The 26,767-nt window shown below is 40.5% G+C and overlaps 1 protein-coding gene across 4 annotated transcripts in view; it reads left to right on the top strand.

Annotated features, from left to right (window-relative positions):
* The window catches only part of LOC120399100 (amyloid beta precursor protein), a 324,609-nt gene that overhangs the window by 63,378 nt on the left and 234,464 nt on the right, over positions 1 to 26,767 (top strand). For all 4 annotated transcript variants that reach the window (XM_039527027.1, XM_039526998.1, XM_039527007.1 and 1 more), the window contains exon 2: positions 11,412 to 11,579. In XM_039527027.1, the coding sequence (XP_039382961.1) occupies positions 11,412 to 11,579 (168 nt within the window). The remainder of the gene's footprint in view (positions 1 to 11,411; positions 11,580 to 26,767) is intronic.

The raw sequence follows: 26,767 nt of genomic DNA on the forward strand, positions 1-26,767 counted from the left end.
TGATCAGTAGAGGGGAGGTTAACACCACAGGCAAGTTTTTAGGAACCCACACTGTAGCTTTATTTTAAGGTGCTCAACGTTACCATTTAGAAACTGCATCTCTGTACTTTAGAGTTGATTATGTAATTACATTTCAGTACACAAAAGGCTTCTTGGCAGGATACAAGCTTCTCATTAATGTGAATGAAACCAATAAATCATTGGATACAATGATAATTAGCATACATAGAATTTTTCTTACAAATGTGCTTATTTTAACTTGACCTTTATTTCAAGGATCAATGCCTAATGGAATGCTTGAGGTAGATAATTATTATTGATTACTTGTTTGTATTAGAGTAGCACCTAGAGAGCCCAATCAGAATCAGGACCTGATTGTGCTAGATGCTATATAAACACATATATTTTATGACTTAAAATACTAGCACTCAGCTTCCTAGTTCTCTGCTGTAGTGCATGCAGTGTTTAGAAATGTATGGTAAGGAAGATGTCTTTAACTGTAAAAATAGGTTCTTGTGAATTTTTTTAACTTTGCTAATAATGACAAAACGAATATGTGAACTTCCCATGCAGGTATTAACAAAACTTATTTGTAAGTTGTATTTGTTACTGTTTGAAAAGACCCACTTGTGTTTGGTTAACCTCTTATTATTATCTCCATAGTTTTTTTTTCAAATCCCCAAAATGGTAACCATACATTACCAGATTATATAAGACTGTTATTTTTTCAGTTGAAAGGATTTCCCATAGTTTATTTCTCCATGACACGGATGTTGGGGGATCTGTCCTTTTATTTACTGGAGTCACCATAGTATTATAGTGATAGTAATCTTAATAATAATATTTCAGTAAATTTGTTGCTGCCAATCCCACTTTCAGAGTGGGTCTTGTAGAGTTTTCTTATATAAGTTGTGGGACCTTTTTGCCCCATACAAATATAATAAAATTCTTGCCTGAATTTCTTCTTGAGTTCTTCTTAGTATCTATACTGTTACAGCCTGAAATAGAAAGTTAATTTTTGCCAACCATAAGCTAATTGATTGTTATGACTGCAGTATGGCCTTGCCAAGGCGACTGTAGTTGTTTCCAATCCAACAAATTAATTTTTAATTTTGAAATATTGGAAGGAAACTTAATTTCATATAGCTATTTGAGGTTATAAGAAATATTACTCCTATGTGGGGTTTTTTTGTTTAGACTGCACTAACTCAAATGTAACTTGCAGCTGTTTAATCATCGATTCCTCCAGCCCTATATTTAGTATTTCAGATGTAGAATAACTTATAACCAGATATCACCAAATTCATTAATTTCATTCAGTATGTAAGTCATAGATTGTACTGGGTCGGCAACCATTAGTATCGCAACATCAACATACAGTACAGTTTTATTTTCCATTTTATTTATTTTAATCCGTTATGCTATTATTCTGGTGTATTTTTATGTGCCACAGGTTTAATAAAGAAGGCAACCATCTAGGGGGATAGAGGTCAACCATGTCTGTTTCCTCTTCATAGTTGAAATTTTTTGTCATGTGGCCCCATTAACTTTTATCCTTTTTCTTATGTTACCCAAGTCTTCATATTGCCTCCCAACACCATCTCCAATAGCAGTGTTTTTAGGAAAGGTCCTCTGCTTTTTCAAAGACCTTTTTGACATCTAAGATCTAAGTATTAGGTCTTTTTTATTCTCTGGTTTATGAATTACTCCTGTGAGCCATCGAATATGATCACTAAGTTATCTATCACGTATGAAAACTGTTTGATCAGTGTGTATAAACCAGAGGTAGGCAACCTATGGCACGCATGCCAAAGGCGGCACACGAGCTGATTTTCACTGGCACTCACACTGCCCAAGTCCTGGCCACCTGGTCCAGGGGCTCTGCATTTTAATTTAATTTTAAATGAAGCTTCTTAAACATTTTAAAAACCTTATTTACTTTACATACAACAATATTTTAGTTATATTATAGACTTACAGAAAGAGACCTTCTAAAAACATTAAAACGTATTACTGGCACGCAAAACCTTAAATTAGAGTGAATAAATGAAGACTCAGCACACCACTTCTGAAAGGTTGCCGACCCCTGGTATAAATGGAGGAAGGACTGTTGCTATTTTTCTGGCAAGAGTCTTTGAACATATGTTTATCTACTTTAAGAAGCAAGATTGGATTGTATGAGGCCAGTTTTTTAATTTTTTAAATTTCTTTTTAAATATGAGAAGTAGAGGAATAGTAATATTTAAATTTTAATGACAAAACTCACTAAATGTGACTAGGGCAATCAGTATTTTGAAAAAGACAATGTACTTAGCCAGCCTAACTAGAATTGAAGTTCTTAACCACTGGGATTCCTAATAGAGACACAATAGAAGGATGCACAAGTAAATTTTTAGCAGAATAAAATGAACTTACAAATTAATTCCATTGAATAGTTGACTTATACAAGTGCTGTTCACTTAGGAAAACTTGTTGATAACAGTGGGTTCAATTTTACTGAGAAAACCTCCAATTAAATAAATAACTCTGTTTACTACCAGTAGATAAATCAACACAATATACAAAGGGCTAAAACTTCATCTGATCTGGAGAACAGGCTTGCAGCTTACATTTGTACACCGTTCCAAAATCATGAGCTAAATTTTGCCCATATTTATATTTCACTTGGTTTAGAACTGGTAGAATAGTTCACAGATTTCATTGTATTACCACAAACCTTTTTTTAAAGAGTACACAGACATCTGTACACTTCCTTGCACTGACCAATGCTCCTCAACCTTATTCAGGAGCTACCATCAATAGGGCTGAGAGAGGAAATGCGGTCCCATTTAATCTTTCCGCATGATTGAGATTGTGAGAGCCAAATGGAGGCTTTCATGAGGTAGCCTTTCTGACTCCATAGATATTTGAGTCTTTTCTGACCATCTCTCAGATGCTAACTATATTTGGTCACTATCAGCATGGGTACAGGTTAAGTAAAGACCTAGATCACAGAAAACTCACTTGCTAGCCACCAAGTCACCAATATTAAGATTTATATTGCTTTGTAGGTTTAATGGGATTTTTTTTATTGTTCCAAAATAGAAATGAAATGCAATCTTTAAAAAAAACCCACCTGTCCAGTAAACATTAATGCTCTGTAGAAGATTTGCCTATAGTATACACCCTTCGCTGTAGATTTTTGTGAGCTATTTTAACCTACAGGCAGTTTGTAGAGTAAAAATACAGCCACAGTTCAGATCTTTTAGAGCTGTGGTTTTGAGCAGAACTCACATTGTAAATCTGCTAAAATAAATTTGGCAGAAGGAGGAAAACTATGAATTGTCTCCCAGAGCACATGTCGTTTAGATGATTTTATGTATCGATGTGCTTTTGTTTAGACTAACAAATTAAATAGCCTGCCTGTTGTGGTCTTTAGGACACATTACTAAAGTTAATGGAATTTAGTACATTGCTTTTTGCAGGTAACTGCTTTAATTCTAAATGTTTTTCAGTGGGGATTTATACAGGCCAGAAAAAAAAATAACAAAAGTGTAATTCTTTGTTACTTAATCTTTTATTCCTTTTTATTATGTTCCCTCTAAATTCTGATGGTGGAAGAAGGATGCATATGAATTTGAAAGAGCACAGTATGGTGCCACAGAAAATCCTTTTATTTACTTGACAGAAAAGAGAAAATGAAATCCCTTCTGCTTTTATAAAAGGTTAAAGAAAATGACAGTTGGAAAGAATTGTGTTGGTTTGTAAAATAGGGAAATGAACAGAGTCCTATTTGAATGCTTTTGGAGATCATGATCTCAGTAAGAGTTCAGACACTAGTGTGGACCAATTTTATTTACAAATCCAAATTTTTGTTCAACTTTCAGCTAATTATTTGACACTTCATCTACAATGTGAAGCTGTAGGAGAGGCCTCGTATTTAATACTGTAACAGGTTCCTGTAGGAGCCCAATCTTAATCCTGCCTCTAAACATCATAATGTTTCATGATAGGTAAGCCAAGGTAGAAATTCTCTACCAATTTTGAAATGAATTGGACAAGAGGTTCGTGAATTATGACACCCTAAAAAGGTGTGTTTTCATCAGCATTTGGAAAAATATAACTTTGTTGCTACCTTGTAGCAGAAATCGGGGAAGAAGAAGAGGAAAGAGGTGGTGGTGGCAGGGTGAGAGAGAATCTAATTTACTGGATTCCCTAGCTATGATCTACTCAACAGGACCAAAGCTGAGTTGAGTTTGTCAAATTTCAAAAATGAATACAAATTGAATTAGTAATGTTACAATGGCATGCTGACTGGTAGCTATGTTTAGCTTGCCTAGAACTCACCAGTGCAAGTCAGGGAGCAGCAGGAGTTAGCTGAGGAAGTTCTTCACTCCCCAGAAAAGCAGAATGGGGGGAATGCCCCTTGAGTATCCTACCTCTGTGTCCCCTGCTCTCATTCATTCAGTCCTCTCCCCTAGTGGGCCCGCTGAGGTTTGTAGCTAGAAAGCCTTATCCTGCAGGCCTCCAGGAGATCTGTGAGGCATCTGAAGAGAGCCTGGGGTTGGGGGGAGGAGATGGAGGGAATGCCTCCTGTGAAATTTCTGAAGCCCATGGAAAGCGAGAACCCTGAGTGAGCCTCCCACATTGGCAGTGGCGGCTCCAGCCACCAGCGCAGCAAGCGCGTGCCTGGAGTGGCAAGGCTGGGGGAGGGTGGGGCATGCCAGTTTTCGTGTGGGCGGTGTATCTGCAGCAATTTGGCGACGGGCACGCTGAAGGCGCGGAACCGGCAGATCACCCGCAGAACTGCCGTTGAATCTGCGTGACCGGTGGACCTCCTGCAGAAACACCGCCGAAGGCTCCCTGACTGCCGTGCTTGGGGCGGCCAAAATCATAGAGCCGCCCCTGCACATTGGGCCCTCCGCCTCACAAGCCTAAGGCTCATTTGTTTTCCCTGCCCCGCCCATACGTCATCACTGTGCTCTCCTGACAAGATTTGTTAGAATCTAAAGACCCTAATTTGTGTTGTATTTTGACTCAGCAGAGTAGGGGCTAGGAGGACTGAGTCTTGCTGGTAGGTGGGTGGCCATCTCAGGCCTGTTGCAAAGGTCCCTCAGCTTCCTCTGCATTGTAGACTAGGCTACTGCTGCCAGCACATCTGTTATTGTTGTCTAACCTTGCTCAGAGTGGGTCTGAGTGATCTTGTGGTAAAAATGCTGGCAGCTTCTGACACTGTCTGCGCTAGTACTCTGACTACTGCCACGACTGCTGGAGCTGAACTGGTGATAGAAGAACAGGCCTTTTCTTTTTTCCAAAATAGCCTAGTGTAAAATACATGTGGCTTTTTTGTGGCAAACGCAGCCTTCATTCCAAATTTCTGATGCTTCTAAGTCTCTCCTGGAGAGGCGATGTTCACTTCAGTCAATGGGTTTCCCACACGTTGGGAAACATTGGGAAATTTTCATATATGGCACTCAGTGCTCTTGGACAGTGAAATAGCTGACAGTGTTGACATTTAAAATAACATTGTCATCTGAGTTAGCATCCACTGAAATCAGTGGAGCAGCTGATACCTCAAAGCCCATTGGTTCAGGCTTTTTGCAATTTCAGGCAGACGTTGCTTCATGTTTTGAAGACTAATTTTTTACAAGTTTATATCATTGAAATTTTATGACAGAATGTGGAAACTAAATGATATTCCATTTCTTATATCTATTATAAAATATTAAACAACTGTAATGCCATAGACTGGATATGCATACATGCCAAACAGAAATAGAAAGCTTTCTCTCTGTGTGTGTAATATATGGAGATATACCTATCTCCTAGAACTAGAAGGGACCTTGAAAGGTCATCAAGTCCAGCCCCCTGCCTTCACTAGCAGGACCAAGTACTGATTTTTGCCACAGATCCCTAAGTGGCCCCCTCAAGGATTGAACTCACAACTCTGGGTTTAGCAGGCCAATGCTCAAACCACTGAGCTATCCCTCCCCCCACTCCTCAGTTGTGCTATGGAAGTAGTCAGACTTATGGAATCCGGCAGTAAGTCCATTTCCCTTTTTAAAGATGAATATGCAGTGAGTAATTAGAGGATTTTGTAATAATGTGGGTTACATGTTACCCAGTCGGACTTGATTAGTAAAACTGTACCCCTGTTCATGAATTCTGATGTTTCAAGGATCACAGATGAGTAGGACCCTACCAAATTCATGATCCATTTTGGTCAGTTTCACGGCCGTAGGATTTAAAAAATTTTAAATTTCATGATTTCTGTTATTTAAATCTGAAATTTCACAGTGTTGTAGTTGTAGAGATCCTGACCCAAAGAGGAGTTGCAGAGGGTCACAAGGTTATTGTGTGAGGGTGTGTAGGGGGGTGGGGGTTGCGGTACTGTTACCCTTACTTCTGTGCTGCTGCTTCTGGTGGTGGCACTGCTTTTAGAGCTGGGCAGCTGTAAAGTGGTGGCTGCTGGCCGGGAGCTCAGCTTTGAAAGCAGAGCTCCTGCCAGCAGCAGCGCAGAAGTAAGGTTGGTATGGCATTGTATGATGATGCCACCCTTACTTCTGCACTGCTGCTTGCAGAACTGGGCCATCAGTCAGTGGCTGCCATTCTCCAGCTGCCCAGCTCTGAAGGCAGCAGCACAGAAGTAAGGGTGGTATGATATGGTATTGCCATCCTTACCTCTGTGCTGCTGGCGGGGCATTGCCTTCAGAGCTGGGCACTTGGCTAACAGCTGCCGCTCTCCGGCTGACCAGCTCTGATGGCAACACAGAAGTAAGGGTGGCAATATCACGACCCCGCTGTAACTCCCTTTTGGGTCATGACCTCCAATTTGAGAAACACTGGTCTCCCCCATGAAATCTGCATAGTATAGGGTAAAAGCACACAAAAGACCCGATTTCATAGAAGACCAGATTTCATAGTCCGTGACACGTTTTTCATGGCCGTGAATTTGATAGGGCCCTACAGAAGAGTATATCAAATGTGACATATTTCTAACCTAAATACCGAGGCAACTATTTGTAGTTCTTCTGTGAAGAAGCCTGTGTAAAATAATCCTCCAGGTTATCAAAGAAAAATACGTTTTAGTATTTTCTTCCTAGCGATTTGATACCATTTCCTTTAATCACTGATTTTTAGTAGAGAGAAATGAAAAGCATTCCATGGTTGACATGATATATGAACTTTAATAATTTACAGAGTATCCCAGTCTTCCCAATCAGCTCTTCTCGACGGGTTTCTTTTTTGTTGAAATTACTCAATCTCTTAAATGTGCATTAAGGAAGTTCATGTTTATTTTAGTGCCCTTATGAAGCATCATGCTTTTTTCATTTTTCTGACAAAACTAGAAATTTAATATGCAGGCACATCTTTCACCTTGTCTTTGGCTTGTGGTGGGTACAATTATTTTTACTGTAGTTCACTATTTTTCTGATTTAACCAGTGTAAAAATTGAAGTTGGTGCCCAAGTATACAATTAACAATTCTCTTTGAAACAGAAGTATGGTTTCTCCCTGGCTAATCAAATTACTAAAACAAGTCATGAACACATTTTGTTTTCCATATTTTGAAATGGCATGGCTATACTAATTAACTCTTGACTACAATACGTATGCAGTTAACACAGACATTATCAGTGTTGCTGAACTGTCTAGATCATTTCAGATGTATAATTTTCAAAGTTAAACTGTGCTTTAACCTTAAGGAAGGGATGGATTTGTTTTGTTTAGAACTATCTGTGCTGATAATACAGTGGTGGTAACTTCTTGAAATGCAAGAAGCCGCTGGCTTTTACAGTGTTGTATACTGAAGGCTGGTCTTCACTACAGGGAGATTGACACTGCTGCAATCGATGCAGCAGGGATCAATTTAGGGGGTCTAGTGAAGACACACTAACTTGAAGTCAGCCGGAGAGTGCCTCCTGTTTTCACTGTGCTACGTAGACATCAGGGTAAGTTGACCTAAGTTACCTCAATTCCAGCCATGTTATTCATGTAGCTGGAGTAGCATAACTTAGGTCAACTTACCCCCGTAGTGAAGACAAGCACTGAGATGATAATTAAGAAGACTTTGCAATAATATCCAAAGAGTGTGAGTGTGTTGGGGTGGAAGGAGGAAGTGTGTGATGTCTGTGGTTGGCTTTACTAGTGTTAAGGGGATGTCTGCTGACTCTTGCTGACTTTTGAACAGAGTCAATGATTGATGAAATTATCAAATTCTGTTTTTCTTAAAAGTTAAATTCTAGGATTGTACCCTTCTGAAGTAATCTCCTTCATCCCAGCCCCAAATGGAGCATGTCATCTTTTAGGTTTTACAACTGTCTTCTCTCTCTCTCCCCCCCCCTCCCCCCCCCGTCTTCGCTGAGAACTTTGGAGTGAAAATACATGTTAGTATGTAGTCATGATTCATATTTTTAGATTCCAAGGCCAGAGGGACTATTATGATCATCTAGTGCAGTGGTTCTTAATTTTTTTTTGTTTGCGGACCACTTGAAAATTGCTGAGGCTCTTAGCGCACTACTTAATGATCTTTCCAAATGTTGTGTGTACTGTTAGCTAACTATTGTACCGTGCTTTGGATAAAAGCACTATATAAAAAAACCCATAATAATAAAACTTTTTGTTCTATAAATAAAAGCACACAACTCACATTTTAATATCAGTAGTCATACCTTTCTAATGTGATGGATGTGCCCTCTCTCCCACGCTGCAGCAGCCCCCGAGCTGGGGCTGGGAAGGGAGGCGGGGTCTCTTCCCCGCCAAAGCAGCCATAGAGCTGAGGCTGGGAAGGAGGGCCATCTCTCCCCAGCAGCCACAACTCTGGAGCTGTGGAAAGTTGTTGTCTTTTTTTATCTGCATGTCCCAAATTCCCCCCTCTTCTTACCCCATTGCGCCCCCCCCCCCCCGCAACCCTCTATTCCCTGCAAGGCAACTACCTCATCTTACATGTGCGTCTTCTCCAGGGTCCAGGCACCTAATTAGTGGAGCCATGCCTGCATGGCTCCACTAATTAGGTGGGTGGCCCTTCATTCTCTTGTGTGCGGCTGCCCAGATACGCACCTTAGAGGAACTATCCGTGGACCACCTGAATGGAGCTTGCGGACCACTGGTCGTCCACGGACAACATTTTGAGAATCTCTGATGTAGTCTGACCTGCAATATAACACAGGCCACAGAACTTCCCCACAATAATTCCTAGAGCAGATCTTTTAGAAAAACATCCAATCTTGATTTAAAAATTATCAGTGATGGAGAATCCACTGTGACTCCTGGTAAATTGTTCCAATGGTTATTTACCCCTACCATTAAAAATGTGTGCCTTATTTCCATTTTGTTTGTCTAGCTTTGACTTCTAGCCATTGGAGCATATTATACCTTTCTCTGCTAGATTGAAGAGCCCATTATTAAATATTTGTTCCCCTTGGAGATAGTTATAGATAGTACTCACTTCACCCTTTAACCTTCTCTTTGTTAAGATAACTAGAGTGAGCAACTTGAGCATGAACATAAGGCATATGTTCCAATCCCTTCACCATTCGCATAGCTCTTTGAACCCTCTCCAATTTATCAACATCCCTCTTGATTTGTGGGCATCTGAACTGGACATAGTGTTTCAGCTGTGGTCTCACCAGTGCCAAATACAGAGGTAAAATGACCTTACTCTTCCTACTTGAGATTCCCCTGTTTATGCATCCCGGGGTTGCATTAGCTCTTTTGGCCACAGCATCACATGGGAGCTCATGTTCAGCTGATTATCCACCACAGACCCCAAATCTTTTTCTGAGTCACTCCTTCCCAGAATAGAGTTCCTTATTCTGTAGATATGGCCTACATTCCTTGTTCCTAGATATATACATTTCCACTTAGTTGTATTAAAATGCATATTGTTTGCTTGTGCTCAGTTTACCAAATGATGTAGATCGCTTTGAATCAGTGACCTGTCCTTTTCATTATTTACCACTCCCACAATTTTTGTCTCGTCTGCAAATTTTGTCAGTGATGTTTTTATGTTGTCTTTTTCCAGATCATTGATAAATATTTAGAGTGCTGCTCAATCACCTGGATCTTAGATGCCCAGTTCTTATCTGTCTTCCATTTTGGGCTCACCACTGCTGGCACGTGATACCCTCTGATGCTGATGTTCGACATCTGTTTCCATTGTATTCTTGCCAGAGCTTGCTTTCAGTTAGTAACATTGTGGTTAATGTATCTGCTGATTCTTTCATTTCAAACAACTGATTCATCTCCTGTCACATGGTTTCATTGCACAATCAGCATCTTGAGGATGATTTCAGCTGTGAAGAGGTTCAGTATTGAGTTATTTAAAGAGAAGTTCTAGACAGAAGGATGTTTATAGAACATATGGCAGTCTCTGAAAGCACTGGTTTATAAGGCATTTAGAAATTCTTGGGGGTTCATATGATATCTGAATGTAAGATGCATATATATAAATGGCCAAACAGAAACTTTCAGATATTTAGTTTTATGTAAATATCCTATTAATATAAAATGACATAATTACAGGAGAAATAATTTAAAAATGAGGGCATTTCTAAATAAAGCTCCACAGACCATCTTTAACTGTGCCCCAGTGAATAGTTATGATATAACAACTTGAAGGTTTTTTGTTGTGGTTGTTGACTATATGTATCAAATAAGAGTCTACACAATTACACATGCGACTCCCTTCAGCAATTACACAGGCATTGTGTGGTGGTGGTGGTATTAATTGTTGTTTGTTGTTTGTACTCTAGTAACACCTAGATGCTTCAAGTAGACGGAGGGCCCATGGCACCAGGCACTGTAAAGACATATTGGGCTTGCCCACAATAGGATAACAAAAGTATTTTTAAAATGTGTTAGCTAACATATTTTAGCTAGCACATTTTAAGTGTCTTGTGTAGTCCGAGTAAACTGTATTTTAGAAATGTCGGTGGAAGCTGGGGTTCATCTCTATCATATCAGCTAACACACATTAAAAGATACCTTCTCCTGCCTACAAAAGTGTTAAAACGTGTTAATTTCAACAGAGCTGGTTGAACATCTTCATTTTTTTTAAGATGAAAAAGGAGCCAAAGTTTTATGAAAACTTTTCCCATTTTTGATCAGCTGAAGTTAACATGGGGCCCCGTGTTACCCAGAGTGTTTTAACTACATATATCTTTTATCTTAGTCTAGACAAGGTTCCAGTGAATGTCAGTCCCTGCCCCAAAGAGTTTTCAATTTAAAACCTCTCATGTCTTGAGTTTGTTGTGTGTTGAATTACTCAAGAGATTTTTGTTTTAATCTCCCAAATCTCTGTACATATAACCATTCACATAGTTGCTGCCTTGCATGGATAAGCAGAAGTTATTGATTCCAGTTCATTCGAACTGTTACCACCTTGGACTGAAGTTTCAATAATTAATAACAATGTTCTCCTCCTATTTCCAGGTGCCTACTGATGGAAATGCTGGCTTGTTGGCAGAGCCCCAAATTGCCATGTTTTGTGGCAAACTCAATATGCATATGAATGTTCAGAACGGAAAATGGGAATCTGACCCCTCAGGGACCAAGACCTGCATTGGAACAAAAGAAGGGATTCTGCAATATTGCCAGGAAGTAAGTTCCTAGTTTAACAGATAACTTAATGTTTTTTTCAGACACGTAAATAGAACTTTTGCTTAAGGGTTGAATCCACTAGGCTCTTGCTCTTCTCCCTTCCATTGCCTTGCCCTTTCATCCAGTTTGAGAAGGGTCTCTCCAAAGCCTGTCAACCCTGCTCCAAGCAGTGGCTGAAGAGTCTATTTGAGAGTAGTGTAAGTCAATCCTCCTGCTGGTGCTGATTGCATTCTCTGTACAATGAACTAATTGTTTGCAATGCTCTTTGAAGATTAAAAATGCTGAAGAAGTGCTGTTTATTAATATTAATATCCAAGTTCCTGCTAGGCACATTTTGAAGAATTGAGTTGTGATAACCTTAATGTTATTGGAGCATTCCAAAAATATGCATCAGACCAACCCACAGCTATTGGTTTCTGTGGCACAATGAATCGTTTGAGGATTTTTTAGTAGAAAGCTTGCGCTGCAAATGAGGTCACAACAAATGATTGGGTGTTGGAGAGCAGAAACTTATTGTCCACTCGCTCAAGTCCTGTGAACAGATTGCGTATCTAATTTTGTTTGTCCCCATGCTGCGATAATATGATAACCTTGCACCAGTGTGTGACAAGTGGAAGAGAAAATGTGGTTTTCATGCCATGAAAGAAAAGAGCACAGATTGAGCTGCTGTTTTAATCCTTCTGCCTTCTCATCCAGGCTTCCTTTTTTTTAAGACACAGGCCACTGCCTTCCAAAATATATATATTTCAGAGCTGTTATCGTACCCCCTAAATGTCACTCTAATTCTTTCAAAAAATCCCTCTCTAAAAAGCAAAATATTTCAGTATTTGAATTTTCTTCAGTACCCTGATCCATATCTACCTACCTGTCAGGTGTCCTTTCTACTCCTTGCAGTGATTTTTTTTTTCTTGACATGTATTTTTTATTGTGGCTTTTGGGTCACACATATAATTCTGCAAGGTGTTTGGGTTTTGGATTTTTTTTCTTGCAAATGTAATGCCATGGCAACAATATTGATTTTTCGCTCCTAGCGCTCTCCTCTGTACCAAAATCAGTATTAAAATGATTCATGAAATTTGTTTAGACAATGTAACTATTTATCCTCTATCAAGGTATCGCGAATGATTTGGCTTTGAAAAGCATGGGCTTCGTACCCGTGTTTTCAAAAGGCATCTTTGTCTTTTGTTGGCTTCCTTGGGACTTGTATATAACCAGTTTTTATGTATAATGAAACTATGAAAAGAAATTAAAAAAAAATAAGGAAACAAAGTCAGAAAATGGAACTACATCAGATATTGCCCATTGGGATAAAAGTCCGTGGAAGTATTAAGACTTAAAAAATAAACAAACCAAACAAAAACATTACTTTTTAAAATCAGATAACAGAAGTAATACAATTAGGAAATTTCAGGGCATAAACCTGCAGTGGCCTGATGTTTTAGTTACGCATGCTAAAAGAGCTAATGAAAGGATAAAAATAAAAAAATGGAAAGTATAAGATAATAAGAATGAAAACAAACTGAATTTTGATGTCCAGTGTGGTAGAATATATCAAAGGGAATTTTTAATTAAAAACAACTAGAAGACAAAACTAAAGGGGGAAAAAAAATTCTCCAGAAATGCTATTTCTCATGGAGAATAGAATTACACCAGACAGTGATGGATAACAAAATGTAGCCTTTGTGCTTAGTGTCTGGAAAAACGGGGGGCCAAGACAGTGGGAAAGCTATGCTGTATGTTTTAGAATCCTGTGCAAAGTCGCTGTGTGTATTACTTGCTATACCTATCCCATGCCCCATAAGAGGTAAATTTAAATCCAGAGTGCTCTCATTGCTAGCATTCTGGTCCCAGGGACTAGGTAATTGGACTGTAAGAACTCAGCTCTCAGGAGTAGTGGGGGTGCTAGCTAGAAAATTTGCATCCTGAATGTGTGTGTGTAGAGACCCCATGCCAGAGCAGTGCCTGGACCCTGTTCAGACTCTGGAGGCTTAATTAAGTATTTGGATCCTGTTACAGCAGTCTGCTGAGTGTCTAAAAGTGTGGGTTCAACTAGATCTAAGACAAGGCCATAAATTAAACCCCAGGCTTCTGCCTGTGAATGTTTTGGGAGGGTTCTCTGAATTAGAAGCTGCTGAATTAGAAGCTGCTGCTGTGCTGGAAATCTTGTTTGAGAGAGAGAGAGTGTTTTTCAGTGGCCCTGGCCATGATCACAGCATTATTGTGCTGGGTGAGGTACAAATACATAGTGAGAGGTAGTCTCTGTCCCAGGGAGCTTGCAGTCTAAATAGACAGACGAAAGGTGGATTGGGGAAGAGAACGGTGAAGTGACTTGCCCAGGTTGTTGCAGCAGATCAGTGGTTTAGCCAAGAATAGAATCCTGGTCTCCATCGCTCCAGACTTATGTCTTATCCACTGGACTATGTTATCTCATTATCCTCCTATCCTAATCCCAAACCCCTCTGGCTCCAGCAGTGGTAGACTGGTTATGGGAGGCAGCTGGTGGTTTCCTTGTCTCATATGAGCATGGTGATGGTAGGGATAATAAATAATAAAGGGGAAGCAAGGGTTCTGCTGACACTTTAGAAAATAGTGGAGGGGAATGTAAACCCTGCTTTCTGCTAAAGTGGGGCAAATTAGGCTTTCCACCTGCCTCTGAGAAGTCATCTGCTGGCTGTTCCACCCCATTCCCCTTCTTTCCTTATAAAGTGGCGGACTTAACCGGCTAGTGGAGGAAGGATGAGCAGTGGGGAAGGATAAGCCCCAGGCTGACTCACTGAGACACTGTCCATGACCTGGACCTGCAACAGAGAGGAAGGTTTCATATAGCTCTGATACCCTTGGTGTCGTATACTACCCTGGGAGCTGACAGGTGCATGGGTGCAAGTAGCTAACCTGGAGTGGGAGGCCAATGTATACTTTACAATTTTTAGAGCTGGTCCAAATATTTGGAAAATATTTTTTATCGAAGTGTAGCTACTTTTTCTTGGAAAAAGTTGAAAAATGTAATGAAAATTTTTTAAAAATCATGAAATTTATCAACTGTTCTCAACATTTTTATTAAAAACATTGAGCAAATGATTATAATTGATAAAATGGAAAGTAATGGTTTACTAGAAAACCAGCTCAGTCTAGTGAAAAGAGAAATGGGAAGCTCAGATAAAAGAATTGATATAATAGAGAAGATCTGAAGAGAAGTGATAGTAAATATAGAAATGTAAGCTAGACTCACTGTTCAGCTCCTGACTAGAAGCCCTTATTTCCTGACACTCCAATGTTGTTTGTTTCCCTGAGGAGGTGACTTATAGGTGAGATTTCTTTTTCTTTCTTTTGTCCCTTTTCCTTCTACTGATTAAATAGCAAGGCACTACTGCAAATCGGACACAGGGGTATTGGGCATGCTTTCAGTTTTCCTGTTAGCAGGGAAGCAATAAAGCATCAAGGCTAAGATGTGCTACATTTTACACGTGAACGGTGTGCCCACAAATAATATAATCTTCGTTCAGAGTCCTTTTGCCAAACGAAACCTTCTGCTTTCTTCTCTCTGTTGCCCATGCTGCTCTCCTACCTAATGAACTGATGCTACTTTTGGGGTGCATCTTCCACCAATGTAGATGGAGACTAATTCTTCTTTGTTAGTCAGACTGGTGGTAACCAGTCTTGGATTTAGCTGTTTGTGCTCAGTTCCATCTTCTCTTGGCATACAGGCGGCTTCCATAGATGTTCTCCTGCCTCACTATGAGCAGCTGATCCTGGTACTTCTCTGATGAAGCACCATCTTTCTTCCACGTCTCAGCAGAGATTTGGAGTGACACAGTGCAAATGAGGGCAAAGGAAATTTGCTCATGGAAAAAGCTGTCCCTTAGGTGCTGCTCCCCTGAAATCTTCAACAGCAGGTCTGTTCTGCCCATCCTCTCTCTTCCTTTCTGGTCATGCTGTGATCTTGCTGTGGTGGCTCTATGCCAGGCATGAATATGAGTGGCTAAAATCTAAATGAACATGCTCTACTACAGCAGATCACCAAAGGTTCAGTGGAACAGCTTACAGAGTCTTCTAGATACCCAACAAGGTGACTTATAAAAAGAATTCTGTCAGGCGTCAGGCAGGGGTTCGCAAGATTATATATTGGAAGTAGGCCTCTCACCTCTTCTTGTCTCCTCATCTTGGAGTGGCAGCCTGGATCAAGGGGGCCTGTGTTGCCTTCCTGTTTTCCTCCATAAAGGAATCTTTGATTTGTCCTCCAAAAGAACTTCTCAAAAACTTTCCCCCTCCTCAGCAGGTGGGCTTCCTGGCCCCATCTTTCATTGCTCTTCTCTGACCCAGTAGCAGGAAAAATCTCACTTTCATTTTCCTCCTCTTAGATACGGAGTGCTCTGGAGAGGGCGAGCTAGTGGGTTGGTCCAGATAAGAGTCTGTCTTGGGGTCCCCTCTGCTACCTATTTTCTATTCTTTACAAAACTCGAGGAGGATCACCCCAGAACAATGTTACTTGTTCTCCCATATAACAACATCTCTTTTCTGTCAGGTAGAACAGGAGTCTTCAGAGGATGAAATGGAGAGATCACTAGGTTCCTCATAGGCAAAATCAACTATCTGTTTATTGGGCAGGTGGTGGAAATGGGCTGTGCTTATCCTTTTTATAAACCCACCTTGCCCAAAACATCTTCAGACTCTGCAGCTGGACACCAGCATCCATAATTTCTGGCTGTCAAATCCATAAATGGGCTGGGGGCTTCTCATTTTAAGCTCTCAGATCTCCCTCTGAAGACTGATACGTTCCTTCATGACCACATGGGTGGGAAGGTGGAAGGGGCTATTAATTGCCTATTTGAACTGTGGGACACTCAGCTTGCTACTTGAAGCCTTGCCTCCTACACCTCTTAAGCAACCATCTAGCAGGTCACAGGATCTAAGAAGACGAAGCTGACTGTATCCTTGTACGAAGGAACCACTTGGAATGCCTCATGGCTGTCAGTGCAAGAAGGTGTTGGGGCAGGAAGCACCTTAAAAAAAACCCCCAAAGACTCAAGACTAGAGAGGACACTGGGAAGGGAATTCATTCAGGTGGTGGTTGTTTTCTCCATAGATTTGTGATTCTAGTGTGCTTTTTATGAGTAAAGTAAGGTGTGGTTGCACATGTGTTTGAGAAATTTCTTTGTGAGCCTTGTGTTCTTTCCTTAAACAGAATCTTGAATGCTCATGAGGGTGGACCTCTAGAGAGGGCTTGCCTTAATTATGAGGGGGGCTGGAAAGGTCAGCACTGGTGTCAGGGATGAGGGCAGTTGGACTTGCAGGGTCCTACATCCCAAGGAAGGGGGCCAGATGGGGAATCTGAACCCTGGAGCTTGCTTGAGAGGCCAGAACTAGAGACAATATAGAGTGCTAGACACTGTGCAGAACCAGGTGGCTGGAGAGCATGTGGGATCACAAGACTGGTAACTGTCTACTAGAGAAGACTCAGCAAGGGCTGTAACACATATGCCTAAGTTTGACAAGAGGGTGCACCAGGGCAGTAATGGCAGTTTAGGTTGACTTTGGCATCTAGACATAAAGGTGGCAGGACAGAAGAGGGTGAGAGTTGTAAAGGCAGAAAGAGGGAGAAAAACAATAAGGAAGTGTATACCTCTTTCTTAATACGTTGATTTTCTGTCTTATCTTTTTAGAGTGTGAGCTTTTAGGGACAGAGACTGTTGGTTTTTTTTTCATATTTGGGCAGCACGTAGCACGTTTAAGGTGCTACCAAACTGTAAGATTCCTATTTATGAAATGGAAGATGCTTGGATGATAAGTAAAGTCCAAGTAAACTGTGTTAATTTTTCTATGCCATTTTAACACACACAGAACTACAGTAGATTGTGCAGGTTTGAGAGTGGAGAGAGATGTCGTTCTCTTATCTCTTTTGGGGCAGAGTAGCATAAGACACCACATTATTTTGTTGAGAGTTAGCAGATAAAGCTGGTTACTCTTCCCATATCAGTTATTTACTGCAAAGTTTTTAATTTTCTTGCATCTTGGTGGAATGAGAGACATTTGCAGAAGTGTAAATAATCAGTTACATCTGTTATCACTAAACAATTTATCTACTACAAATAATTTCCTCACTGCCATAAACAGTATCCCTTCTTGGGCATAGGCCTCATCTGCTGTTAATCTGCAAATCAGAGTGGTATAAGCAGTAGAACAGTACTGTATCAAAATGAATTAATGCAAGACGGATGGTAATACCTGTACAAGTGCCAGAATAGTTAACGTTGTGGATATAAAAACTGCTATATCAAATTGGGCTGTTAGTTCCTCTAGTCCTGTCTCTGACAGCATACAGTACCAGTAGCTTCATAGGAATGGTCAAAAAATCCTGCAGTAGATAGTTACTTGTCCACGGGGAAAACTTCTTACTCCATTAATTAGAGTTTGGCTTGAAGCATGAAGAGACAGCTGCTCCTTCATTGTGGGATCAACTTAATGTCCCCATGTACAGATGTTGAAGATGGCAGCTGCAAGAACCTCTGAACAGACAGATTATTTTGTTGAAGAAGCTATGTTTCAGTACTCACATGCAAAGCCAGTTAGCTGCAATCTTGAAAGTGTTTCAGGGCTTTGAGAATCCTTGCAAAATTCTGCCTTTAGGAAAATATGTATATATTCACAAAGGGGGAGTTAATTTTGAGTGGGTTCTGTTCCTATGGAAAAGGATTTACTAGAAAAAGGATTCAGGCAGAACATTCATTTTATTTTACTAACAATATTGAAAATAGCCTCTGTGTGCTATATCTTATTTCCAGTAATTGCAGTACATTATAAATATAGCTCATAGGACTGAATTAATTTTGCTCTTTGTACTGAACTTGTTGTTCATACTGTGTTGTAAAGATGACATGCTGGATGGTAACAGATAAATCCAGTTTTGTCTAGGACATGATTTCATTCAATTAATTCACGTTAGAATGCTCATTTTCATATTAAGTTTGATTTTTCTAACTAAATGTGCACTGAGTTGAGCAGAATGCAAAGGAATATTTCTGAAAATCAAGCTTTTCAAGAGTAAGCCAAAAATTTATAGTAAATTTCCTTTGGGTGGTCAAGTGGATGGAGCATAGAACTGGGAGTCGGGAGACCTGGGTTCTGCCCCTTAGTCTTCAAATGCAACTGACTTGCTGTGTGATCTTCAGCTTGTCTCTTAGGGCACATGAAGACCAACAGGTTCTATTAACTTTAATGGGCGATGGAGTGCCCAGCATCTCTTAAGGTCTCTTAACTAGTCGGTTTACTCCTCTGTAAAATGGTGAGATTTGCCTGCCCTTTGTAAACCACTGAGATCCATGAAGGCAGTATATAGATGTTGTCTATTCCTGCAGTAGTCGTCCTCAGAAAATCAATATTTACCAACTGTAACTGCACCCTGCAATATCTTAGCATTATTTTCTTATATATTTGGAGCAGGAAATAACTGCATCATCTTTGATGTCACTGGTATAGCTGTTAGTAAAATAATCACCTTTGTAAGTGGAGATGACGTGTTTCATATATTCAGTCCAACCTGCTTTCTTGGCATTTCTCATGAATCCTACCACTGTACTGTTTAGGTACCAAAACATAATTAAAATAACACAATTTCTTTTTTGAACAGATTATATTCTCCACTTTTCTGTGTTTATAAAATTCTTCAATGGTCTTAGATTTGTTTCTGGAGAAATAAGTGACATAAAACTTCAGGCCAGGTCCAGCAGATCTTGAATTGAGCAATAGTTCTTGAAGAATGATGAGCCATTAACTGACAACAGTAGTCTTTAGGCTAATGTACAGTCCAATCACTCACACAGAAACAGTGCTTCCATACCACCTTTTCCTTTGGTAAGGAACTAAAAGGACCATCAAACATACCTCTGCTTCCCCTTCCCCTTGCTACTTACCTACCATACCAAGGTAATCCTGCTGTGCTCATCACTGTGGTAGCTAACACCTTCCAAAATTATATAAATGAATATTAGTGGTCTCTTCAGTGTCCTCTCTCTTATACTCCCTATCCAGGGACAGGTAGAAATTGTATTAAAAATAATAGCCATTCAGTTAAGAGACAGACATTCTTTTTTTGCTAAGTATGAAACTGCACGTTTAAAGGAGGCAAAACTGATACCTCAGATTTTTGCTGAGGAAAGCCATAATCAACTGGAAAGTTAAGAGTAAACCTCTCAACCCTAGATTTTTGGTAGTTCCAAACATCCATTTTAACAAATACCAATTTTAAAGACACATGGCATGTGAATTATTGCACAGGATATTCACAGTGCTTTTAAGTTTTGGAGTTTTGCATCTTAACAATCTCTTTGCATTTAAGGTTGATCTTAATCATTCTGTATGTAACTTACAGTAGAAAAGAGTGCATCTTTTGTCCCCATATAGTCGCTGGTTCACACAGGAAATTAATCAATCTGCTGCAGCTGCTATGCCTATACTACAAGCCCTACAGATGCACAGCTGCAGTTGTAACGTGCATACTTGCTAAAGCGACAGAAGGGTTTTTCCTGTCACTAGTAAATCCATCCCCTCAAGAGGTAGTAGCTAGGTTGATGGAAGAAATTCTTCTGTTGACCTAGCAGTGTCTATACCAGAGTTTAGGTCACAACTGAGAGTGATGTAGCTAGGTTGACCCAAGTTCTAGAGGTAGATCAGGCCTGAATGCTTTAGTTCAAGCAGTTGAAGCTTACTCTTTTAGTTTTGAAGATCTTGGGTTCAAACTCTGGGCTGGTGATATATTTATCCTAAGGCAACAAAGAGACAATAACTTAGAAACCGTGCTGCTTTAACAGTACTATTCTAAACTACAGCACACTCTTCTAGCCAGAAGGAACCTCAACATGTTCATATTTCAGTGTGTGTAACCCATAATTTATATAGTTTCCAAACTGAGCAATTGACATAGAAGATACATTCAAAATAATAGCAGAACACTTTTGTGTTTGCTTTTCACATGCTCTCAATATCCCAACACTGTGTTTCTCATTATAACTGTTTTGACAGTTGATCTAAGGGGCATCATTTATGTAGGAGGTGAGACTGAAGCAGGGGCGGCTCTAGGCACCAGCAAAACAAGCTGGTGCCTAGGGCGGCCAAATCTAGGGGGCGGCAGGCTGCGCCGGCGGACCTGCCGCAGTCATGCCTGCGGGAGGTCCACCGGAGCCCCGGGACGACCGGACCTGCCGCAGGCATGACTGCGGAGGGAGCGCTCGTCCCGCGGCTCGGCTGGACCTCCCGCAGGCATGACTGCGGCAGCTCAAGCGGAGCCGCGGGATCCGCGAACCGTCCGCAGCCGCGGGGGGTCCAGCCGGGCCACGCGGGACCAGCGGACCCTCTGCAGTCATGCCAGCGGGAGGTCCGCTGCTCCCGCGGCTCCGGGGCGCCTCCCGCGCATGACTGCTTGGGGCGGCCAAAACTGTAGAGCCGCCCCTGGACTGAAGATGATCATTGTTGTCCTTTCTGGCCATAAAATCTGTGGTATGCTTTCTGGAGGAATAGTCACTAGTATTTATAGCCAATTAAACTGAATGTATGATTGTGTCCCCAGTAGAGTTGGTGGGGCTGGGAAATGACAGAACATACCAGCTGGGAGCAATGAAGGTTCTGACTCTTTTGGGTAAGCCCAGCTGACAGGAAGAACTGGGCAGAGAGAAATAATGTAATACCTAGTGCTGTGTGCTAAGGAAAGTGGGATTGCAATGAACTCTGATACTCCACGAATATCACTATTTCAAAGTGAAAGGCCACTTTTATTGAAGTGTTATCGACTGCATTTTCTCCAGAGAGCTGTTGTTACTGAAATAAACACAAATATGTTACGAAGGATAAAGTGTTGGATTGATCTTATAAATTTATCTCCATTTGTCTCAGAAGCGGAGAGACAATAAAGTACCTGACTTATGTTTTTAAGTGTTTGTTAGGTATATAGGGAGACTGAAATTTTCACTAATGCTCTTTTCACTGGGTGAAATAAAGACATTGTGGAGGAATCAGACCTGTAATTTCTCTGCTGCAAATGTTAAAACTCAGCCATTTGAAATTCTTTCAAGAGCAGTCCTAGTGCATGAGAGGAACAAAGGACTAAAACATAAATATTTTTTAAAGAAACAAAAGGTGTGCATTTGCACGTCTTTTGGCAGTTCAGTCAATGGGTTCTAGTTCTGGACAGTTAGGAAACAGTAGTTAGAATATAGTATTCTAACAGGGCTGACCTAAATGCTGCATGTAGTGGTTAGAGTCCTACAAAAGACTGTTCATAAGTATCTTCCTTTGATGTACAAGGTCTTACTATGTTTTGAGATTTTGTTCCCTGGTACATAGGGAAATGGGAATAAGTTATGGCACTCATAACTTTAGGATATGGAACCCCTCCACTCATATGCAGTTGGAACTCTGAAGACAGTTTAATATATTAGCTCCTATGGCTGAGCATCTCTTGAGGGGGAAAAAAAGGGGAATTCTGAAAGCATGAGATGCACTGAAAACTAGAAATTGGGATGTGGGATACAGATTAGGGCCAAGTCAATATAATGGTCTTGTTTGGGGACTTCAGTTCTGACAATGCTGTGCCTGGCTTATTTGAGTCCTGCAGGCTTCTTCTGCGAGTGGAGAGCGTACCCTGTTACTATGCCTAGGAAACAAATTTGGACTTCTCCCCACAACGTCATCTTTCCTGAGACAATAGGGCCAGAAGAGACCAATTGGATTAATCCTAACATGATCCCCTGCATTTTGAAATATTATGCATTTAGAGTTTTAAGTGCCTTATCCTTTCCTCTGGGCACTTTATTAATGACATTATTCCCATTAATACATTTTATTTAACCTAGTCTTGAACATTTATAGTGATTGTGCCTTGACCACCTCCTATTTTCTGTTTCCTCCTGAATATCCAGCCTAAACTTTTCTCTGCCTCAGGCTATTTGATATTTTGTCCTATATTCTTCTGGGACAATGAATAATTCCCCTCCATTTAGATTGCTACTTGGAAGATATTTATAATGTGGATCACGTTCTCTCTCCCCTCCTCCCTGCCAATCATCTTTCTTAGGCTACATAAGTGCTATTCTCTCAAGTTATTCTCATCATATCTCTTATCTTACAACCCTTATACCACCTTTATTGCTTTATTAATTTGATGGTTGGGTGGCATTATTACCTCTTCTGGTTTATATGGGATCTTACCAAATACACTAGTCATTGGACCAAATGGCTAGTGGCACTGAATGAGTAACCACTCACCGAATAAAACAAGCAAAGGATCAAAGGATAATAACTCTTTATTGGAAGAGAATATTTATCATACATTAACTGCCAGTGAAGTATGGTTCTGTATGTCTATGCCTCACTGTATGCCGGTTGAGGCTCGAGTGTCCTTTAAGATTTATATTACTTAACTCCACTTGCTAGTGACACATACCAAGCTAAATATCAGTTTTCCTCTTCGTATGATGGGAAAATGGCTGAGAGTTCAGAGCACAATGTTATACCAATATAATAAAAACCAGCAGGATCTTATTAAGAGGGATAAGGCAAGGATGCCACATTTATTGTAAATACCATAATAAAACAAAAGATAACAGTAAACAATGTTGTTTTACTACTTATTTCTATCACTACTTATTTCTTACACACACACACACACTCTCTCATTTACACAACATTCATTCAGGTTCTGTATAGGTGTTATAGTTACCAGCCTAGATGTTGCTCATGCCAAGTTACTGGCGAGGTATCTTGGTCATGAGGATGGAGCTGAGTCTGTGTCAGATGCATCTGATGCTCCTGGAGGCTGGCAGCAGAACCATAGACTCAAAGTCCTCAGTCTTTAGAGTCCAGTTTTATAGGAATTTATTCCTATGTCAGTCCATGAGAGTTGCTTCATTCTGCTGTTGCTAAATCAATCAGCAGGTAGCTGGCTCCATTCTGTCAGATGCTTGTTTTTCCTTCCTTTGAGGTGGTGGGGGTCATCTGGTTGATCCCACTTGACACCTTCTTCAGCTGACACTGAATTTTTCAGGCTGGTAACTCCCTAACCATTTATTCATTGTTTAAACTAGGTACGGCATTCACATACATTCTCTATCTTAATTACATCTATTTCACTGTCTTTTTACCTTTCGGGGTGTTACCAATTTAGAGAACAGGCACTTAGTGTCAATTGATGTTTAACAAGTTTTACACATTTCTTTGAGCTTAACAAGTTTTATACCAAGTATCTCTTTGAGCAGGCTTCACACAGACATAGCTGGTGGCTTGCAGGTTAGAGGCTAAATGTTGGGAATCACAAATTTACTTCTAACATAAACCTTAAGTTATAAAGTATGAATTAACAATAAATCAATAAATCATTTCTCATATAAACCATGTTTAATATAAACCTTCTTTAATATTCCTACAACACAACTAGGAATCTGAAAGACCTGGGTTTCATTCCCATCACTGTGTGATCATGGGCAGTTTATTTAACCTCTCCATCTCAGTGTTCTGCTCTGTGAAAATTTGGGGGATGATTGCTAATCTCACACGAGTGTTGTGAGTTTTGTTAATTTTAAAGTGCTTTGTGATCTCTTTGATAAAAGACCAAACCCTGATCCATCAAGTAATGGTCTAATAAAACTATGCCTGTGAAAAGCATGTAGAAGTTGGAGACAGTTTTTCCCTGTCTTCCTCTCCTCCATCCCGGAAAATGTATACCAACTCCAGCAAGTAGGGCCTGCGGTTAATACTGCAGACTATAGGGAGAAGTTACAGAGACGGTCAAGTGCTTCCCTTTCAAGCAGTTTTGGCTCTTAGGGAAAAAGGTTGTAGAGATATGCTGACTGCATTCTCTGAACTCTTGTGAACAGAACCAACTCAGCACCATACTCTGCGGCCTTCAGGAAGCTGTGAAATTCCTTTGAGTTGCCTCGGTGATGCTTGTTCTCACTTTGTGGCAGAAATGGTGTTTTTGCTGAGTTTTGGACGCTCCACACAAGGGCACGGGTTGGAATATATCTGTATGATAAGATTGCAGGATTGTCACCTGTCTGTGTGTCATTCTGAAGCCTGGAGTATCTATGGAGTCAGCGTGAAGATGGAAACAGCTGAAAGTAAGGTCGAGAGCTCTCTGTTCAGAGTATCACCAGTTTCAGTCATCACTGGAATTCCCAATCCATTATAGTCCATTTTTTAAATTCTCAGCCATTTGACTTTGAGTTACACCTGTGTGGTGTACAGATACAGTAAGGCATGTATCTGTTATGCCAAGAGTGCTTGACCATTCTGATATCAGATGTGACTCAACCAACCACCACCCTTACTCTGCAACTAATTTGAATGCAACAGTTTCATTGGTTGTATGAGGGAGACTGCACAGACGGTGGATTCCGAGGCCCAACTGCCACGGTTCTTCAAAACCGCCCACACAACAACAAAGCACACTCGATAAACCCAAACACACATTGCCCCTCACAATAACAAACCTCCCTCATTCACCACCCCCACAAATCAACACAAGGTCTTTCAGCACAACACATATATTCGCCCACCCTCACTCAGACATGCTATAAAACCATAATGTTGAGCAGCAAAGCTGTGGATCATCACTAGTAATAAATACATTGTAAATAATGTTCAAAATAACAGTCAGAAACGTGGATCTTTCTAGTCTCTGTCCTGACTGGAATGGATCCTGCTGCATTGTCACAGTACCAGCAATCCTTTCATTATTCATTCTTTTTGCTTTTTCATATCCGGAACTACATACTGTATTTCTCGGTGTCTTTTTTTCTTCCTTGGAGGATTTTACACCCCCAGCTTCTGCTTCAAGATGACATGTAGATGGACTGTTAGCAACTATGCCTCCCACACATTAATATTACAAGCAGAAGAGTTATATTAGGTTGAAAGGGGTTATTGGCCACATTACTGGCAGGTCAGGAAAAACGCCATAAATTGTAGCACTGTCTCTGTTGCATTACCACCTTTCCTTTTCAGGAGGGAAGAAGTTAATGTCCTTGCTGCTCTACCCTTTTCCCAGCTTCTTAGCTCCTGTGAGGGAGTATACGTCTGTAATATGCTAGATGAAATGCCTTACTGCTAAATCAGTGGTTCCCAAACTTTAACAACCTGTGAACCCCTTTCACTAAAATGTCAAGTCTCACGAACCTCCTCCTAAAAATGAATATTTCCAGGGATTTTCTTCTTTACCTGAGTATAAATTATTAAAGCAGTGATCTTGGAAATATAAAACTTGTTTTTAGGACATGCTTATTACACACTATTTATTATTAATTATCATTACAGTATTTTTATTACATTATGAGAATGGCAACACTCTTCCAAGATCTCACTTTCGTAGCTTGTATCACTTTGAATAAGCCTGTTATAATACAAAGATCCTATGTTTCATCAAGGAGTATCGGATGTGAAACAGCATGAAGGTATTTAAGAAGCCAACTCAAAGAGTTCCTCCTACACAAGCATTCAGGTCTTGAGCAGTCCAGGCAAACAACACATGTTGCAACAAAGCTTACATTTGTTCTTGATAATACTTTTAAAAACAACAGTAGCTGCCTATTTAATTTTAATAACAGCAAAAAATATCTACCTCCCTTTTCCATTTCTTATAAGTATTCTTGAAGTTTAAATCTCCTCAGTGTGATAGATATGCTTGCTTTGATCTGTTTAGCTCTTGGAAGTCTAGGGGCTCTGGGCTGCTGGGCCCGTGCTGCCCGCAGTCCCTAGGGACAGCTCTGGCCGCTATTAGAGAATATTTTCTCAAGAACTCCCTGTTACACTTCGTGAAGCCCCAGGGGTCCACGAACCCCAGTTTGGGGAACCACTGTGCTAATGAACTAGCAGTTGACTGAGCCCTCAAGGGTTAATTCTCACAACACTCTACAAGGCAGCAGGAAAGGAGGGAGGGCAGAGAGACACACCCTGTGTGAGAGAGTAAAAATGTACATTTCCCTTTTTAAGTAGCTGACCACAGACTTAAGTACACTGCCTTGTTAATGAAATCAGCTTGCTGAGACTTGAGACCAGCAGCTACTGCCTAGAAAAGGGGTAGGCAACCTATGGCATGTGTGCCGAAAGCGGCACACAAGCTGATTTTTTTTCAGTGGCACTCACACTGCCCGGGTCCTGGCCACCGGTCTGGGGGGCTCTGCATTTTAATTTAATTTTAAATGAAG

The sequence above is a fragment of the Mauremys reevesii genome, linkage group 1, assembly GCF_016161935.1.
Source record: "Mauremys reevesii isolate NIE-2019 linkage group 1, ASM1616193v1, whole genome shotgun sequence".
NCBI classification, from domain to species: domain Eukaryota; kingdom Metazoa; phylum Chordata; order Testudines; family Geoemydidae; genus Mauremys; species Mauremys reevesii.